General features: G+C 41.2%; 1 protein-coding gene and 1 non-coding gene across 3 annotated transcripts; one reads left to right on the top strand and one right to left on the bottom strand.

Moving 5' to 3' along the window:
- Positions 1-374: 374 nt before the first annotated feature.
- LOC147363598 (U6 spliceosomal RNA) lies at positions 375-478 on the bottom strand. Its single transcript, XR_015137542.1, has one exon. It is a non-coding gene; the product is annotated as a U6 spliceosomal RNA (small nuclear RNA).
- Positions 479-2187: 1709 nt separating this feature from the next.
- TPRKB (TP53RK binding protein) lies at positions 2188-12249 on the top strand. Of its 2 annotated transcripts, none has more exons than XM_086327636.1 (5): positions 2188-6189; positions 8513-8675; positions 9827-9949; positions 11241-11417; positions 12122-12249. In XM_086327636.1, exons 2-5 carry the CDS (start codon positions 8535-8537, stop codon positions 12206-12208), a joined length of 528 nt encoding a protein of 175 aa, XP_086183762.1. In that variant the 5' UTR covers positions 2188-6189; positions 8513-8534; the 3' UTR covers positions 12209-12249. The 2 variants fall into 2 exon arrangements, with proteins under 2 accessions (XP_086183762.1, XP_086183760.1); XM_086327634.1 differs by having other exon boundaries at positions 6174-6448.
- Positions 12250-12544: the final 295 nt, after the last annotated feature.

Below are 12544 nucleotides of genomic sequence, written 5' to 3'. Positions count from 1 at the left end.
TTTCTCTAGTTGCAGCAAGCAGGGGCTACTCTGTTGCGGAGTGCAGGCTTCTCCTGTTGCTGGTCATAGGCTCGAGGGCACATGGGCTTCAGTAGTTTCTGCTTGAGGGCTCTAGAGCGGGGGCTCAGTTAGCTGTGCCTCACAGGCTGAGTTGCTCCACAGCATGTGGCATCTTCCCAGATAAGAGATCAAACCCATGTCTCCTGGCATTGAAAGGTGAATTCTTAACCACTGGACAACCAGAGAAGTCCCTAGTGTGGGTATTTTTAAAATTCATAATGCAAATGAGGCCTTCCAGTCTAGCAGGCTATATGCATCATTTCTGGGAAATGTTTTTCACTTTATCTTCTCTATATCTTACTTCTTTTTTTTTTCTTAAAGTGGAACGCTTCCCCAATTTGCATGTCATCCTTGTGCAGGGACCATGCTAATCTCTATATTGTTCCAATTTTAGTATATGTGCTGCCAAAGTCAGAGCTGCCTTCTGTTTCCTTCTGGGGGAACTTCTATTAGCTGACTATTTGATTTTCTGAAATGTACCTCTTAAGTTAATTGTATTTTTGTCTCTTATTTTCCATTTTTAATCTTTTTTGTTTTTTTTAAATCACAAAAATTTTCTCAGCTTTATTTCTACCCTTCTATTGGGTTTTTTGCTACATATTTTATATCTATTTTTTCTGCTCTATGTTTTTAATTTCCAATAGCTAGCTCTTTTCTGAATGGCTGTCTTTCCCCGGCACTTCATTCTTTTATTTTTTTTAATGAATGCATTATCTTTTCTCTATAAAGTTATCAGTTTTTAAGTTTCTTCTGTTCTCTATATCAGCTGTTTTTGGTTTTGATTTTCTCCTGTTTGTTGGCGCCTTTCCCTCTTGTTAGATGTGATGTTGGAATGTCTGGTGGTCTTTGCCTGTTGTTTAGAACTTAAGATTTGAGCACTCAGAGCGGATGGAAACTGCTCATGTATGGCAGACTTGTAATAAGGCGGTCACTCACCTTGTTATTTTTGTTTAGCTTCCCCTTGCTGCACAGAATCAGGTTTTATTTTTCTCCATTTTTTTTAAGCCCTTAAATTTTTTTTATTTTTTTACTTTTGGCTGTGCTGGCTCTTTGCTGCTACACAGGCTTTCCTTTCGTTGCAGCGAGTGGGGCTACTCTCCAGTTGCACTGCACAGGCTTCTCACTGAGGCGGCTTCTCTTGCGGAGCACGGGCTCTAGGGCTCCTGGGCTCCAGAGCCAGGCTCAACAGTTGTGGTGCACAAGCTTAGTTGTTCGAGGTACGTGGGATCTTCCTGGACAAGGGATCACTCCTGCATTGGCAGGTGGATTTTTTACCACTGAGCCACCAGGGAAACCCTATTTGTCTCCATTCTGACAGTTAATATCTCTGAAAGTTTTACTCTCTCATCTACCATTCATCATCCCTCCCCTTCTCTTGTGGGTTTTTAATCTTTGGGAGTCTATCTGTTTTGGTAGGGTTTGGGTGGTGAGTAGAGATATAGACATGAGTTCAATCTAGCCAGTATAATGAGACTTTGTCAATTAAATGAGTTTTGGATTTAACATCAGTCTGGTAAGCTTGATTTTTTAGGCATCACATCCCAGAATTGCAGGCCACTCAGAGCCCTAAGCCATGATCTGGACCCACACAGTCAACTACAGACACTCCTACTATGGAGAAAGCCCTTCCTAGGATCCTGTCTGAACCACCTTTCTAGTGTAATTCTAACAGCTGCCCCAGAATTACATCCTAAAACAAACTCATGAATGTTATTCCCCTCTTGGAAATTTTGAATGGCTTATGGCCTTGAGAATCCATTTCCAACTCCTTGTCAAGGCCTCGTGTGATCTGACTCCAGCTGACTTTTCAAAGCCTCTGCCATGTTCCACTCCATTCTTCAGTGTGCCAGCAGTTCTTGAGCACATACACATTTATGCCACGGTATCTTGGTCTTTCAGATTGTTCCTTGGCTGTAACAGCTCTCCTGCAGCCTCTATGGGCAAATCATTCTCGAAGCCCCATCTCCTCAGTAAAGCCATCTCTCCCAACCTTACCCACCTACTGAATTACTCCTTTAGCTACAAGGTACTTTGTAGGACTATTTAGCATTTATTTCATTTATATCATGCTATGTGAAATACAGATTCCAAGAATGGTCTCCTCCTCCTTCCTGAAAGTGCCATCTGCCACCTGGCCCATGCTCCCCAGTTTTGCCTTTGCAGGCGAACCCAGCACTCCCTAAGCTGACTGGAGCCCAAGATAAACTCTGGGCCTGCACGGCCCTTACAGCCCCCACATGAAGCCCTTTCTATCAGCCATCCCTCCACTTTGGAGTTGGAGGAAATGCCGCGTCAGGCCACAAGCTCTGGCTTTATGAGCTGCCATGGAAGGGTTAGATGATGTACAGAAGTGTAGAGCAGTTGACTCCCATGGGAGGAGCCTTAAATAATGAAATGCAGAAGAGAGAAGGGAGCCTGGCAGGTGGATTCCCCCTCCATTCTCCCTTCTGTGGAATACTCTTAGAATGGCTTTTCCTTCCAGGCCTTCCAGAGAAGAACCAACCTGCTGAGTGAACACATATACCAAACAACCTGTCTTTTTGGCTCACTGTGAAGCCTGTTCCTCACCCTCACCGCTCTATTCTTACATATCCCCAATAGAATTGTTATTTAGTCAATAAGTCATGTCTGACTCTTTGCGAACCCACGGACCATAGCCCACCAGGCTCCTCTGTCCGTGGGATTTCCCAGGCAAGAATACTGGAGTGGGTTGCCACTTCCTTCTCCACAAGTAGGTGGTAGTGGTTGCCACTGTATCGACATTAATGACTTCAGAAAGTGAGAGTAAAGTAGAACTACCTCAAGAGACCAACTGTGACCACATACACAGAGATTATAAGGGAATATTAATAGCATCAAAGAAAATGGAAACATTAGAGAGCCCTCTTTCCATCTGCTAGAGGTTATGTTCAAGAGAGAACATTTTCAACAGCCTGACACAAGGCATTTTTCTATTTCCTTATGAAGCAATTCAGCAAACTTAATTTCCGTTTTAAACTATTTTTTTTATTTAAGTATGGTTGACTTACAATGTTGTGTTAGTTTCTGCTGTATAACAAAGTGAATCAGCTATACATATATATTAAATATATATTCTATTCCTTTTAATATTCTTTTCCATTATGGTTTATCACAGAATATTGAATATAGTTTCTTATGCTATACAGTAGGATCTGTTCTATATAAATGATGGAATCACAGGATACACTATTTTTATGTCTGACCTTTTTTCAGCATAATTTTGAAATTTGTCCATGTTATTGTATGTAGTAATAGTTGATTTCCTTTTTACTGCCGAGTTGTGTTCCATTGTATGGATATACAGTTTGTTTATTCACTTAACAAGGGTTTGGGTTGTTTCCAGCTTTTGGTGATCACAGACAAGTCACTTTGAACTGGACTTTTTTTATGTCTATTTTTTAATCAACTCTACTGATAAATTTTATAAGATGTACTCTTTAAAATGACATAATTTGATGAATTTTAACAGTAGAAACAGTGTCAGACTTTATTTTTCTGGGCTCCAAAATCACTGCAGATGGTGACTGCAGCCATGAAATTAAAAGATGCTTACTCCTTGGAAGGAAAGTTATGACCAACCTAGACGGCATAGTCAAAAGCAGAGACATTACTTTGCCAACAAAAGTTCATCTAGTCAAGGCTATGGTTTTTCCTGTGGTCATGTATGGATGTGAGAGTTAGACTGTGAAGAAAGCTCAGCGCCGAAGAATTGATGCTTTTGAACTGTGGTGTTGGAGAAGACTCTTGAGAGTCCCTTGGACTGCAAGGAGATCCAACCAGTCCATTCTGAAGGAGATCAGCCCTGGGATTTCTTTGGAGGGAATGATGCTAAAGCTGAAACTCCAGTACTTTGGCCACCTCATGCGAAGAGTTGACTCATTGGAAAAAGACTGATGCTGGGAGGGATTGGGGGTAGGAGGAGAAGAGGACGACAGAGGATGAGATGGCTGGATGGCATCACCAACTCAATGGACATGAATTTGAGTGAACTCTGGGAGTTGGTGATGGACAGGGAGGCCTGGCGTGCTGTGATTCATGGGGTCGCAAAGAGTCGGACACGACTGAGCGACTGATCTGATCTGAACACAGGTTCCCTTGTAATTAACACCACATCAGGATATATAGAACATTGGCTTCAATCACAAAGGTTCCCTTGGGGTTTGTTTTTTTTTTTTTTTCAGTGTCTCCCACTTCCCCATCCCTAACAACCACTAATTTGCTTTCACTCTAGAATAAATTTGCTATATTTGCAATCCCTATAGTTTTGTAGAAATGGAATCATACAGTAACAATTTTACTTTGCTTTTTTGCTGAGCATGTTTTTAGATTGATCCATGTTTCAAGTATGTTCATTCCTTTTATTACTGAATAGTATTTCATGACATGAATTCACTATGATTTGTTTATCCATTCATGTATTATTGGGCATTGGGTTGTTTCCAGTTTGGGGTCATCATGAGTAAAGCTGCTATGAACATTCATGTTCAAGCCTTTGGGTGGACATGTTTTCACTGCTCCTGGTTAAATACCAAGGAGTGAAACTGCTGCGAATGGTTAAGTATGCACGTGCAAGGGAGTGTGCTCAGTTGTTTCAATCGTGTCCGACTCTTTTTAACCCTATGGACTGTAGCCTGCCATGCTCTTCTGTCCATGGGATTCTCTAGGCAAGAATACTGTAGTGGGTTGCCATGCCCTTCTCCAGGGGATTCTCCTGACCCAGGGATCAAACCAGCAGTCTCTTGTATCACCTGCATTGGCAGGTGGATTCTTAAACACTAGCGCCATGCATTTAATTTTTTAGGAAACTGCCAAACTCTTTTCCAAAGTGGTTACACTATTTTTATTTTATACTCCGACTAGCAATATGTGAAGGTTCCAGTTCTGGATGTTTGCACTTGATATTTAAAAATTTTAAGGCCTTTCAAATTTCAGCATTCTTATGGGTATGTAGTAATAACTCATGTTTTTAATTTGTATGTGTTTCCCTGATGACTAATGATGAGCATCTTTTCATGTTTTTATTGGCCTTTCATGTATCTTTCCTAAAATGTGTTCAATTGTGTCATCTATCCTTAATCAGGTTGTGTCTCTTACTATTTTCGAATTGGAGTTGGTTATATAATCTGGATACCAGTCTTTCCTCAGAATAATTTCATATATATTCCCACTGGGCTCAAGCCGCACGGTTCTCTTTGCTCTTTCTTAAATGAGGCCATATCTGTTCTGAGTCTTTAAACTCTCTCTGTTCCCTGGAATTGCTGCTCTTCAGATACACACAGAACCTGCCTCCAGACCTCCTCCAGTCACAAATGGCCCTTTTTGGTGAGATCTTTCTTAACCATCCTATTTTAAATAGTAATACTCACGGCCTGACATTACCCCCTATTCTCTAGTTTTTTCTCCATAGCACATATCTATCCTATTTATTATTTACCTGTCTTTTTGTTTAAAGAAAAGTATTGACCCAGATGAGCCCCCAAGCATAAAAAACATGGAAGAATAACATGTTAGAATAATATGGGAAAAAACATCCATTTAGCGATGACCTCGTCTTTCGGAGGCTGATACACTCAGGGATGGCAATCAAACCTGTGAGCCTGCTGGATGAAGGGGTTGTACTGTCACCTCTCTCAAGTACCCTAGGCAGATCGCCGAGCACTTTCGGCTCCAGGAGATCCTGGCCAAGTGGACCTCGCCCAGAACAAGAAAAAACTGAGTCCTGCCTGCCTCGAAAAAGAACTGTAGAATCTCGAGCAGCGGAGACATATGTAGAGCTCATCGGAGCCATTACTTTTCTTCCCATAGGACGAAACACGATGTCTCCTTCAAGGCCAAGCGGCTTAAGGACGCGGCGAAGACCCACACGCCGCCACTCTCATCGGAAGTGGCGGACCGAGCCCCTGCTCTCCTTCGGGTCAGCAGACGCGACTCATGCCGGCGAAACATTCAGTGTAAGGAGGTAGCCGAGAACCTTCCTCCCACCCCGACCTGAAAAGACGCTGCAGGGTCGGGGAGGGCGAGAAAGGAGCGCAGCTGCGGCCGATCTCCCGGAAGTTGAGGGCTTTGTTTCCGTGGGGAAGATCTTACGAGACGGACAGGGACGCGACGGTGAGTACTCCTGGCACCACAGCCCTGGCCGGGTCGGGCGGGAACTGGAGACCAGTGATTTTCCAGATGATACCTGTGATTCTCGGCGCCCTTGTTTATCGAGCGTTTGCCAAGGTCGGGTCCTGGGATGCAGCCCGGCAGTGATCGGCTCAGCCTCCCTTCGAGGGCGGACGATACAGCATTCTGATGAGCCTGAGACTCACCGAAGTTGTAACAGAGGAGGTCGTAGGAGACTGGTCCTGGGGTCCTGGGAGCGCTGGTAAATGGGCTCTTACTGGCCAGTCGAAAGGAGGGAGGATTAATTCAGAGTAACTGCCTGTCCGAGGGGGCGTGCTGGGCAGGGACTGGGGGTGGTGACAAGCTGGAAGGGCCAGTGCGGCGGTGGGGAAATGAGCGCGGTCTGCAGGGGTGAGCTAGGAAGCCAAAGAGAGAGGAAGGTCTCAGATCACAGAGTTTGGGACCCCGTGACATAAAGGGACTTTATAGCAGGGCAAGATTTGGTGTACATTTTGAAAAGATCACTTTGACTCTCGGGTGGAGGTTGGATGATAGGGAAGGAATTGTGAGGCGACCTCTTCTAGGAGGTCACCGACGTTGAGGAGAGAAGGTGGCCAACGGCGGTGGCAGAGTAGGTATGGAAGAGAATTGGACCCTTCAAAATGATACATAAAAGTTGAGAAGAGTTTTGCATAAGATATGGGATTTGAGTGGGAGGTAAGTATCCAGCGATGGTTCGAAGTTTCTGACTTAAGTGAGTGAATTATATGCTATGTTATGCTAAGTCACTTCAGTCGTGTCCGACTCTGTGCGACCCCATAAACGGCAGCCCACCAGGCTCCCCCGTCCCTGGGATTCTCCAGGCAAGAACACTGGAGTGGGTTGCCATTTCCTTCTCCAATGCATGAAAGTGAAAAGTGAAAGTGAAGTCGCTCAGTCGTGTCCGACTCTTAGCGACCCCATGGATTGCAGCCTAACAGGCAAACCAAAACCATTTTTGACGTTTGATAGGCGCCCTTTTCCCCCTACTGTAGAAACAAAAACCACAAAAAAATTGTTTCCTCCCTGGTTGTATGTACTCATTATCTTTTGTGTGCTCACTGTAGAAAATTAAGAACATGCAAACATATTTTTTCTAGAAAACAAAATTATCTGTAATTCTGCTAACCAGGATGGCCATAATAAAGATTGTGTGGCCCTGTTGTGCCAAGACATTATTCACCATTTTATTTTTCCAGATTGTAACAGAAAAAATCAGATGTAATTCTAGCAAATCAAAGATAACATTTTGTTGTTTGTTTTCAGTAGTTTTCTTTTTGTGTACATTTGTAAAAACCCACATATTATGCACATTTTGTGTTTTATTTTCCAATCAGATGTTAAGTACTTAATGTTATTTATTACTGTATTTACACATCCTTAGCTCCTCTTCAAGACTACAGTTTTTAGTGGTTGATCAGGAAAGCCACTGTAGTTGGGCCTATTACTAGTTAGGTAGGTTTTCAACCTTTTACTCTTAGGATGATAAGAAAAACATCTTATTACATAAATCTTCAGATTGCCAATGTATTCCTTCAGAAAACTGGTGGAGATAAAACTTCCTAGGTAAAAGGATAACGTGAACCTATATAAAATTGCTTCACCTAAATATCTCTCTGAGACTTGAAATTCTTTCAAAGATTATATTTTTGCAGTGCTTAGTTTTTTCATTCAAAGATAGATTATGTCTCTCCAGTTATTTGTTGTTTATGCTGCTTTTATGTTTTTTGTATATACCCTGTTCTTTCCTTGTTAAATTTATGTCTTTAAAGGGTGTTACTATTTAAGAATTGTACCCTTTAGGCTTAAATTCCCATGTATGTAATGAATATCTTTGAGTTGTGTCATACTTTCTTCCATAAGATTGTTTTCTGCCTTATATTTATGTCTAGATGCTGCCAAAATATAAATAAAATGGTGAGATTAGAAAGCTAAAAATACTAAGTTGGAGTGAGGTTTCCTTAATGCTGTAAGTAACCTGTGGTCTAAAAAGTGTTTGGTATCCTGCTCCTAGTTGTCTGTTGAGAAGCTCCCCCTCATCCAGAGCCTGCCTTATCTGTACCACTAGGGGACCCAGTGTTGCCCTTGATCCTTTCCCAGGAAGGAAGCTAAAACAGCTTAGCAGGGTTAGGAAGACAGTCTGTCATGAGGCTGCCAGATGTTTTGGGGTGGATTTTTCAAGTTTAACAGTTCTACATCTTATTATTAAAGTTATACTTTAATTGTGAGCAAGGATATTTGTTAGTGACTTACAGTTGTTAACTTTTGGTCTTTTGGTCTTGTGCAGTGGCATCCTGCTTATCTATGAAATGCAGTTAACACATCAGCTGGACCTATTTCCTGAATACAGGGTGACCCTTCTGTTATTTAAAGATGTAAAAAATGCTGCAGCCTTGAGAAAAAAGGCCATGGAAGGTGCCATTGATGGCTCATTAATAAACCCTACAATGGTAAGTACTCATGGCAATGAGTGAGCTTTATGGGAGTTTAAGAATCTGATGATTTTTCATGATGTTATGGGTTAGCCCAAAATTGTTATCTTCAAGTAAAAGGACTTGTCTAACCTGTAGAGTGGATTCAGATTTGGCCAGCCTTCAATTTAACAGTGAATAGAAGCCAAGTCGGAGAAGGCAATGGCACCCCACTCCAGTACTCTTGCTTGGAAAATCCCATGGACGGAGGAGCCTGGAAGGCTGCAGTCCATGGGCTCACTGAGGGTCAGACACGACTGGGCGACTTCACTTTCACTTTTCACTTTCATGCATTGGAGAAGGAAATGGCAACTCACTCCAGTGTTCTTGCCTGGAGAATCCCAGGAATGGGGGAGCCTGGTGGGCTGCCGTCTATGGGGTCACACAGAGTCGGACATGACTGAAGCGATTTAGTGGCAGCAGAAGCCAGGTGCTGAGCCCCGCCCTAGGAGACATGAAAGGTGGTCTCCCTCTGATATGATGGCTGATGCCTAGATATCCATCTTCTTGTGTGACCTAGAAAATCTCTGTAAAGGAGGCATTGTACAGTGGTAGAATCACCAGGACTTAAATCCCAGTTATGCCATTTATTACAACTTTGAGCATGTGGTAGCCAGCCTTTATACAGTGCTTATTTGGTAAGTTCTTTGTATATACTGCTAACTCACTTAATCTTTACAACAACTCTATGAAGTTGTGAGATGATTATCTGCTTCTAAAAGATAAAATGCTAAGGAATTTGCCCAGGTTCCCTTGGTGGTAAGTAGCAGAGCTGAAATTCCAACCCATTCTTTGCCTTGGTTTCCTCATTTATTGCACATGAAAATAATAGAAGATATCAAATAGGGTACTTTTGAGTAGAATAGAAAATAAAGTTTAAATGTTGAGTATATGGCCTTTCCCATAATAATGGTCCTCAATAAGTTGTTTTAAAACTTTTTGTGTCTTAATTGCCTGCAGCTGTAAAATTCTGTGATTTTTCTAAACACCTAGGCCCTTGAGATTTTGACAATTTTGAAAATATAGAAATTGTGATGAAGTAAAACAGCCTGACCCTGGAGGGTACAGGGCATTATTCTTCAGAGTACTCCAGATTCTTTGTGTATAATGTTTTCTGTTCTCTTTGGTAGATTGTTGATCCATTTCAGATAATTATGGCCGCAAACAAAGCAGTTCACCTCTACAAGCTGGGGAAAATGAAGACCAGAACTCTATCTGCTGAAGTTATTTTCAATCTTTCCCCAAATAACAATGTAATTAGTATGGAATATATACTTTCTTTATATCTGTTGACCTTGTCATGGTAGCCTGTGTGTGACTCAGTGTTGGGTTGGAGCCTGTTGCTGGTAACAAACCAAAATAACAGTGAAGAGTGAGTGCTGGACAGAGAGTTGTGGTTTAGCATTGCCTCCTACTAGACAATTAAGCTTTGGAGTCACTCACATGAAATTTAGCTAAATTGAGTGAGGATAGTTTTATTTGTCCTTCCTGACATACAGAGTCAGGAAAATGCTGTTTAAATCTCATGATAAAAAATTAGGTGTGGGTATTTGTGTGTTACCATGCGCATCTTTCGTTCTCCCTATAAACTCTTTGAGGATAGAACCACGCCTTTTCCATATACTGGAAGGCTGCTGGTACCTAGACTAGCTCTTCACACATGCTCATACACGTGGTACACAGGAAGAGTTTGTGTTTGAGATACTGATAGTAATCAAAGTTTTTGAGTTAAAAACATTCCACCTGCGCATATTTTTTAAAAAACCAACTAATTTTGCTGACGAAGTTTAATTATTACTACTACTAAACACAATCAAGTACTGCCATGGAGAGAAAGGTTAGGAAACCTGTGGCATGGTTTAAAATACAGATGTTTGAAAAATCTATAAAATGTGTAGTAATAGAATTCTCCTGTATCTTGGGGAAAATTACTGGGTAATTGTTTCTTTGAGATCGCTGAAATAACTCAAGAGACTGCAGTTCATAAACATGTGTTGAGCTTGTCCCTGTTCCAGTCTAGGGTCAGAAATGTTCCCAAGAAAGGCAGATGAACAAGACAAAGTTCAAGTGCCCTAAGTTAATTGATATAATGGAATAATAATGCAAATCTGTGGGAACAAAGAAGCAATTCATTCTATAAGGAGGAAAGTGCTAAAGGAGTGACATTTGAGCTGGACCCTTGAAAGATGAAGGCAGTCCAGGAGGAGGACAAAGTGCAGGCACAGGCAAGAAAAGTAGGAAAGAATGGGAGGCCCACAGCCCCACTGGCTGGAGGGCAGGAGGGCGCGGCGAGAGTCACTGGGTCCAGGAGAGGGTCATTGGTGCATCAAAGTCCAGGCTTGATGCTGTGGGAATGAGGTGCAGCTTTGAGCAGGGAGTACTCCAGAGGCAGAGGTGGTAGAGATTAGGAAGGGACATTGCAAGACTGTAGGCAGAGAGAACCACTAGGATATGAAAAATGAGAATCTGACCAGGAAAGGCTGCAAATGGGGAGAGGTTTCAGACGTTGAGACTACTGATTTTATTGTCTTTTTCACCCCTTAGATTTCAGAAGCCTTGAAAAAATTTGGTATCTCAGCAAATGATACTTCAATTCTGATTGCTTATATTGAAGAGGGTGAAAAACAAATAAATCAAGAACACCTAATATCTCAGGTAGAAGGTCATCAGGTTCCTCTGAAAAATCTCCCTGAAATAACAAATATTACAGAAGTCAAAAAGGTTTGTAAACCCATATTTTTAGAAAGAGCATGATAGATGTGGAATAATACTGTTTGCTTATTGATCACCAATGCTTCTATATTGTTTTAACTTGTAAGAAAGGTTAATAAGACTCTGATGCTAGGAGGGATTGGGGGCAGGAGGAGAAGGGGATGACAGAGGATGAGATGGCTGGATGGCATCACTGACTCGATGGACGTGAGTCTGGGTGAACTCCGGGAGTTGGTGATGGACAAGGAAGCCTGGTGTGCTGCGATTCATGGGGTTGCAAAGAGTCGGACACGACTGAGCGACTGAACTGAACTGAACTGAAAAATGATTAGACATGCAAAGAAATGCAGATTTATGTAAGATATAATTAGAAACTTAGTTGGTAAAGACATTCTTTTAAAAAGAATAGATGACTAGATATCAAGCTTACATTTGAAATATAAAATATAGTATGAAGTTAATGTCTAGATGTGTGCTTTTAAAATTGGTACAAATGTTTTGATGTTTAGAGACTTATCACTATAACTGCAGTTGAAACTTTTGACATAAGTGATGAGTTGCTGTCTACTTTGCGTGCCTTAATCACATTGTGATTCCATCCCATTATCCCAATAATTGAGTAATAAATTAGGTCACATATATGTATTTGTATAATGGAAATTAGTAGTGCATGAACATGTCAGCATGTCATAATCTGTCTTTTATGCTTACAGGTATATAAACTATCTTCACAAGAAGAAAGTATTGGAACATTATTGGATGGTATCATTTGTAGAATGTCAACAAAAGATGTTTTGTGAAATGACAGAAATATTAAAAAATTTTCAGCTTTTATACAAAACATTCATTGTTTTTCCTAGATCATAAAATCTATTATGTTGTAGAAAGTTTTAAAACACAGAATGGTAACAAAGGAAAGGAAAAAAAAACCACTCCTGGTCCTACCTTTTCATATTTTAAAAGATAATCACGGTTATTGTTGTTATTGTCTTTTGTTTCTGTCCAGATATATTTTATTTTTATATAATTGGAATAATTGCAAACATTTATTGAATGTCTACAAGATACTAGGTTCTTATCTAAATGACTGTATATCCATCAACTTACACCCTTGCACTTAATTCTGGCTACTCCAG

The sequence above is a fragment of the Bos grunniens genome, chromosome 11 (assembly GCF_055505025.1).
Source record: "Bos grunniens cultivar Pamir isolate PY7600 chromosome 11, Bosgru_T2T1.0, whole genome shotgun sequence".
Taxonomy (NCBI): domain Eukaryota; kingdom Metazoa; phylum Chordata; class Mammalia; order Artiodactyla; family Bovidae; genus Bos; species Bos grunniens.
This window is presented reverse-complemented; position numbering and strand designations above follow the sequence as displayed.

What these genes read in the sequence shown, in the direction of transcription:
- TPRKB (XM_086327636.1), top strand. Translation starts at nt 8,535, where the DNA reads ATGCAGTTAACACATCAGCTGGACCTATTTCCTGAATACAGGGTGACC. An exon ending in ATCTTTCCCCAAATAACAAT is followed by an intron (nt 9,950 to 11,240) that starts GTAATTAGTATG and finishes TTCACCCCTTAG; the next exon opens with ATTTCAGAAGCCTTGAAAAA. An exon ending in ATATTACAGAAGTCAAAAAG is followed by an intron (nt 11,418 to 12,121) that starts GTTTGTAAACCC and finishes TTATGCTTACAG; the next exon opens with GTATATAAACTATCTTCACA.